Source organism: Nymphaea colorata, unplaced genomic scaffold (assembly GCF_008831285.2).
Source record: "Nymphaea colorata isolate Beijing-Zhang1983 unplaced genomic scaffold, ASM883128v2 scaffold0695, whole genome shotgun sequence".
NCBI lineage: Eukaryota > Viridiplantae > Streptophyta > Magnoliopsida > Nymphaeales > Nymphaeaceae > Nymphaea > Nymphaea colorata.
This window is the reverse complement of record NW_022205201.1, coordinates 35,001-41,666: the sequence shown is the minus strand read 5'-3', so window position 1 is coordinate 41,666 and position 6,666 is coordinate 35,001. Positions and strand designations below refer to the sequence as shown.

Sequence of the window (6,666 nt, the reverse complement as noted above, 5' to 3'; positions counted from 1 at the left end):
ATCTTTATTTTATATTCCATCGAACTCTTATTTTGTAGCTGCTGCGCAGCTACTTATTTACGTGGGAGCCATAAATGTCTTAATCTTATTTGCTGTGATGTTTATGAATGGTTCAGAATATTACAATTCTTTTCATTTTTGGACTGTCGGAGATGGATTCACTTCGCTAGTTTGTACAAGTATTTTTTTTTCACTAATTGCTACTATCCCAAACACGTCATGGTACGGGATTATTTGGACTACAAGATCAAACCAGATCATAGAACAGGACTGACAAGTAATGTTCAACAGATTGGGATTCATTTATCAACAGATTTTTATCTTCCATTTGAACTGATTTCTATAATCCTTTTAGTTTCCTTAGTGGGCGCAATTGCTATGGCTCGCCGGGAATAGATACTTAGAATTGGAAATAACAAACCAACCAAATAAAATAAAGCAACCTCCGTGTAATTGTTATCGCATCTATCTGTCCACCCTAAATTGGAATATTGTTCATGAGACATATTTCAAAGTTTTTGTTAGTTCGACGACCCATTTCAGTGTCTTTTTTGGTACTGTATTTCTTATATATATTATATGGATTGATAATTGAATTAGATTCAGTAGAATCTTCTCATTTAATTAATCGAATCAGTTGAATTGTTGTTTATATTGAAATGAATCGAGATTGACGAGGAGTTGGTCAATGATGCTCGAGCATGTACTTGTTTTGAGTGCCTATTTATTTTCTATTGGTATCTATGGATTGATCACAAGTCGAAACATGGTTAGAGCACTTATGTGTCTTGAACTTATACTGAATGCTGTTAATATGAATCTCATAACATTTTCTGATTTATTTGATAGTCGCCAATTAAAGGGAGACGTTTTCTCGATCTTTGTTATCGCTATTGCAGCCGCCGAAGCAGCTATTGGACCAGCTATTGTTTCTTCGATCTATCGTAACAGAAAATCAACTCGTATCAATCAATCAAATTTATTGAATAAATAAAAATAGTCGGTAGTCGGAACCTTTACTCAAATAAAATATATAAAGACATATACGTTATGTCACTCTGTAGAAGTAAATAGACACTCGACTCACGTTATGGATCAATGGATCATAAGCATGGATTAGGAATAAGAGTACAATAAATTTTATACGTTTTCTTTCTTTATTATATATAACTATAATTCATTTATAGATTAGCAAAACGTGTATTGACTGATATGACCATGTTTGATGAAAGATAAGAGATCAAAGTATCTTGGGCCTATCTCATGAACAGATCAGAAATAGATTTCTAACAAAACTTTATGGTCTAATCACCGATTCGTCTGGTGCCAAAATATTTAATCATTTACTAAAGCTACCAGACCGAAAATTTATGACGTTCCAAAAAAAATTAATAGATCTAATGTCACACTCAGTAAAGATTTATGATACATGTATAGGGTGTACCCAATGCGTACGAGCGTGTCCTACAGATGTCCTGGAAATGATACCCTGGGACGGATGTAAAGCTAAGCAAATTGCTTCCGCACCAAGAACGGAGGACTGTGTAGGTTGTAAGAGATGTGAATCTGCTTGTCCAACGGATTTCTTAAGTATACGGGTTTATTTATGGCATGAGACAACCCGTAGCATGGGTCTAGCTTATTAATACGTTACAAAAAACTCCCCTTGAATCCATTTGATTCCTCTTTACCGACAAAAACCCGTACTCGATAAATAAAAAAATCCGAGCGCGGGTTTTTCTGGTCAAATCAAAGTGTATTTTGTCTTTACTATGAGTGATTTTTATTGGTTAACAATCATTGTTGTTTTGCCCATATCCGCGGGTTCCTTAATTGCTCTTTTCCCTCATAGAGGAAATAAGGTAGTTCGATGGTATACTATCTGTATCTGCTTATTTGAACTCCTTCTAACGACCTACGTATTCTGTTATCATTTTAAATTGGACGATCCATTAATCCAATTGGAAGAAGACTTTAACTGGATAAATATTTTTGATTTTCACTGGAGACTCGGAATCGACGGACTTTCTATAGGACCCATTTTATTGACAGGATTTATCACTACTTTAGCTACTTCAGCGGCTTGGCCAGTTACCCGAAATTCGCGATTGTTCCATTTCCTGATGTTAGCAATGTACAGTGGTCAAATAGGATCATTTTCTTCTCGAGACCTCTTACTTTTTTTCATCATGTGGGAATTAGAATTAATTCCTGTTTACCTACTTTTATCCATGTGGGGAGGAAAGAAACGTCTGTACTCAGCTACAAAGTTCATTTTGTACACTGCAGGAGGTTCCATTTTTCTCTTAATGGGAGTTCTAGGTATGGGTTTATATGGTTCCAATGAACCAACATTAAATTTTGAAACATTAGCTAATCAATCGTATCCCGTGGCATTGGAAATAATATTTTATTTGGGTTTCCTTATTGCTTATGCTGTCAAATCACCGATCATACCTTTACATACATGGTTGCCAGATACCCATGGAGAGGCGCATTACAGTACATGTATGCTTCTAGCTGGAATCTTATTAAAAATGGGAGCATACGGGTTGGTTCGGGTCAATATGGAATTATTACCCCACGCCCATTCCATATTTTCTCCTTGGTTGATGATAGTAGGGACTATTCAAATAATCTATGCAGCTTTAACTTCTCTTGGTCAACGCAATTTAAAAAAGAGAATAGCCTATTCTTCCGTATCTCATATGGGTTTCATAATAATAGGAATTAGTTCTATAACCGATGCGGGACTCAATGGAGCTATTTTACAAATCATCTCTCATGGATTTATTGGTGCTGCACTTTTTTTCCTGGCAGGAACAAGTTATGATAGAATACGTCTTCGTTATCTTAACGAAATGGGGGGAATAGCTATACTAATGCCAAGAATCTTTACGATGTTCAGTAGCTTCTCAATGGCTTCTCTCGCATTACCAGGAATGAGTGGTTTTGTTGCAGAATTTGTGATATTTTTGGGAATAATTACTAGCCCAAAATACCTTGTAATGTCAAAAATACTAATTACTTTTGTAATGGCAATTGGAATGATATTAACTCCTATTTATTCATTATCTATGTCACGCCAGATGTTCTATGGATACAGGTTATTCAATGTTCCCAAGTCTCACTTTGTGGATTCTGGACCACGAGAAATCTTTATTTTGATGTGTATCCTTTTACCTATAATAGGTATTGGTATTTATCCAGATTTCGTTCTTTCACTATCAGTTGACAAGGTAGAAACTATTCTATCTAATTACTTTCATGGGTAGCTTTCATGGATGGATTTTTTTATGGTTATGGGCAGCACAGAAGATCCAATCCAATAATCCTGCACTGCTGTTTACAAACAAATCAATCGTTGGCTAGACCAATCAAAAGGAAAAGAAGATTTTTCCTTCTATCAAGTCAAAAATGCAATTAAATGAAGGAAATTGTAATCAGAAATATCTGTAGTTTTTATTATTTAACTACAGATATTTCTGATTACATATATATCTTTCACCTTATACATATAATGTATAAATGAGATAATAATATTATGGTTAATAATATTATGGTATATGAGAGGGGTATATGAGAATGAAAGGGTATGTGTACAATCTTTCTATGTATTCTGCAGTTTTTTTCTTCAATTAGATGTTTAATGTGAATGAACCATAACTATGTAGCCCTCTTCCTAATAGATTGACCCCAAAATAGCAGATCCAAATTATAAGAAATCCCATAGAAGCCACAATTGCTGAATTTGCACCTTGCAAACTTTTATTTGTTCTAGTATGTAAATAAATCGCGAATACGGTCCAAGTAATAAATGCCCAGGTTTCTTTGGGGTCCCAATTCCAATAAGATCCCATGCCTCATTAGCCCATACTGCTCCTGAAAGAATACCTATAGTTAAAAGGGTAAAACCCAAGCCAATGACACGATAACTCCAAGAATCCAATCGCTGAGTCAATTGATACCTGTGATAATTTCTAAACGAAAAATTCACGTATTGGGTCTCATCAAAAGAAAATGAACTAATTAATAAATGATTGGTTTTACCGAAAATATCTATCTTTCTTCTAAACGTAATGACCAGGAGAGTTATGGATAATAATGATCCACATAAAAGAGCTGCATAGCTCAACAACATCATACTTACGTGCATCATTAACCAACGGGATTGGAGAGCAGGCACTAATATTGCGGATTGATGCATTTTAGTTAAAAGACCCGAAGTGGCAAAGCCTTGGGTTAAAATAGCGCTTGGGGCGGTTATTTTACTGAAAAAATTCTTATAGTTTCTAAAATATGGAACTATATGAATAAGGGAGAAACTCCATGAAAGGAACATTAATGATTCATATAGATCACTTAATGGTACATGTCCCGAATAAATCCAACGAGTAACTAATAATCCTGTTATACAGAAAAAGTAGCTATCATGCCTTTTTCTGACGAATCACATAGTCCTACAATTTCATAGACCAAGGTCATCAGATGAGTAGGAATCACAATTGAAATGATCGAAAAAGATATGTGAGTTAATATATGTTCTAAAGTTGCAAATATCATAAACAATCATTTTTTGTTTTTATAGTTATAAAAAAAGGGAACCCTTCCTTAATTACCGAATGTAAATATGGTATCGAATTAAAGGATCCGTTGTGTCCTTTTTTGTTTTAGAGAATGCCGCCACTCGGACTCGAACCGAGATGCTCTAGCACTGCTTCCTAAGAACAGCGTGTCTACCGATTTCACCATGGCGGCTTGTTCGAAGTAATACTAACTCATGCATATTCAATCGTCGATATTGAGAGGTTCAATGCAATTGCAATAGATGATTATTGAATCAATCGAAGAATAGCCATTCAAGTCAATATTTGAAGGTTCCATAATTGTTACTAGCTTACCTTAAAGCTTAGTAATAGTGAATCGATGGGGAAAATAGTGAATCGATGGGGAAAATGGCAATCCCCATCTCGCAAATCATATAAAAATGCACTCTATTCACTATATTGAACCTTGTATCTTGCGTCTAATAACGCCCTTTAAAACACAAATAGTGCCATTTTGAGGGCCCAATATATGATACAGAATCATTAATTTATCCAATCATTGATTGATGTTGATTTAGATCATTTGAAGGGTTTCTTATCACATTATTATTTATTCTTTGCTTTTTTTATTTCATTTTTTTTGTCGTACAAAAAAACCTTTTGAATAACCGGTAGAAATGGATTTAGCTAAAGAAAAAGCTTTTACCGCTGCCCAATATCCTTTCTCTTCCAAAAATTTCTACGAATATGCTTTTTTGATATAGAAGTACGTTTTTTTGGAACCGCCATGCAAAAATGAACTTTTCTAAGTTGAATGTGAAAGACATGTATTGTTCAAAATAGATCATTAATTCTTTCTATTCATATATCTATTATTTAGTTTATAGATTTTCTTCATAACATACAAATATGCGCATATAGCATATAATAGGGACTAAACTAAATTATTGCTAGGGACTCAAACTCAAGTTGGAGAATAAAAAGAAAGGAGATTCGATTCGCTAGGTATAACTCTCATAGAAAAAAATAGTTATCTTTTTTCTCTTTTTGAAGTATTCATTATCATTATTATTGCATACAATGAAAATCTCAGAAGAAAGAAAATTGTACTAATTGTTTCATATCTCCATTCATTAGGATCGATGGTATCAACTACCGATGAAATCGACCCCCGCAGATAAATAATATAAAAGAAAAATAAATAAAATAAAAGGTTACAATTCCTATCTCAGTCTATTTCAAATAGACCATATATATAACCTACATATACCTACCGTCGTAATACATTTAATAACAATAACCAGAAATTAATTACCTACATGAGATAAAACAATAAGATTTTCTCTACCAATTGATCCCATTAAAGCATAGCGCCCCACGATTCGAATAATACTTTTGTTCAATGATCCATTACTTGAACATTACTTGAACTTGATTAAGGCAATTTAAGTAACCTCTTACTTCACCTTCTTACTTCACCCATATGGGAGGTTACAAGTATCATAGAATTTCCCACAAGTTCTGGTGGAAGCCAATCAATCAGTTTCAAATTAAATTTAAATTAGTTAATGATTTTGGATAAAAGATCTTGTTGGGTTGAGTTATTTGCGGATCTCATGATCCATATCAAAAGCTAATAATTACTTCACCCTAGTATTAAGCAATAATTTGCTTAATTATATCATTTGACCAATTCAATTGTAACTCCTTGGGTCAAATTTTAAATAGTCGAGGAAGAGCGAGATTAATAAAAAGAATATTCTTTTCGTATCCTTATTTTGGTTTGTGTTAAAAAAAAATAAATAAGAACTGGTGATGAATGTGAATTGGGAACAATAATTAATATAATTAATTAGAAGAAAATAGAGGAAAAAGGTTTGATTTAATTTTATTATTATGGTTATGGAACGCACATATCAATATGCATGGATTATACCTTTCGTTCCGCTTCTAGTTACTATGTTAATAGGATTGGAACTCCTGCTTAATCCGACAGCAACAAAAATATTCGTCGTATATGGGCTTTTCCCGCTGTTTTATTGTTAAGTATAGTTATGGTCTTTTCCACTAAGCTGGCGATCCAGCAAATCAATGGTAGCTCAATTTATGAATATCTATG

At 33.6% G+C, this 6,666-nt stretch overlaps 2 protein-coding genes across 2 annotated transcripts in view; both read left to right on the top strand.

Annotated features, from left to right (window-relative positions):
• The first annotated feature begins 276 nt into the window (after window positions 1-276).
• On the top strand, window positions 277-3,502 carry LOC126409645 (NAD(P)H-quinone oxidoreductase chain 4, chloroplastic-like). Its single transcript, XM_050075533.1, has one exon. It carries the CDS (start codon window positions 1,773-1,775, stop codon window positions 3,273-3,275), a length of 1,503 nt encoding a protein of 500 aa, XP_049931490.1. The 5' UTR covers window positions 277-1,772; the 3' UTR covers window positions 3,276-3,502.
• A 2,855-nt stretch (window positions 3,503-6,357) lies between these two features.
• The window catches only part of LOC126409643 (NAD(P)H-quinone oxidoreductase subunit 5, chloroplastic-like), a 1,294-nt gene continuing 985 nt past the window's right edge, over window positions 6,358-6,666 (top strand). The window contains exon 1 of the mRNA XM_050075531.1: window positions 6,358-6,666. This exon is cut by the window's right edge and continues 985 nt beyond it. Coding sequence (XP_049931488.1) covers window positions 6,602-6,666 — 65 coding nt within the window. The 5' untranslated portion in view covers window positions 6,358-6,601.

Bases quoted from the DNA above. Each gene is read 5' to 3' on its own strand.
- LOC126409645 (XM_050075533.1), top strand. From the start codon at position 1,773: ATGAGTGATTTTTATTGGTTAACAATCATTGTTGTTTTGCCCATATCC.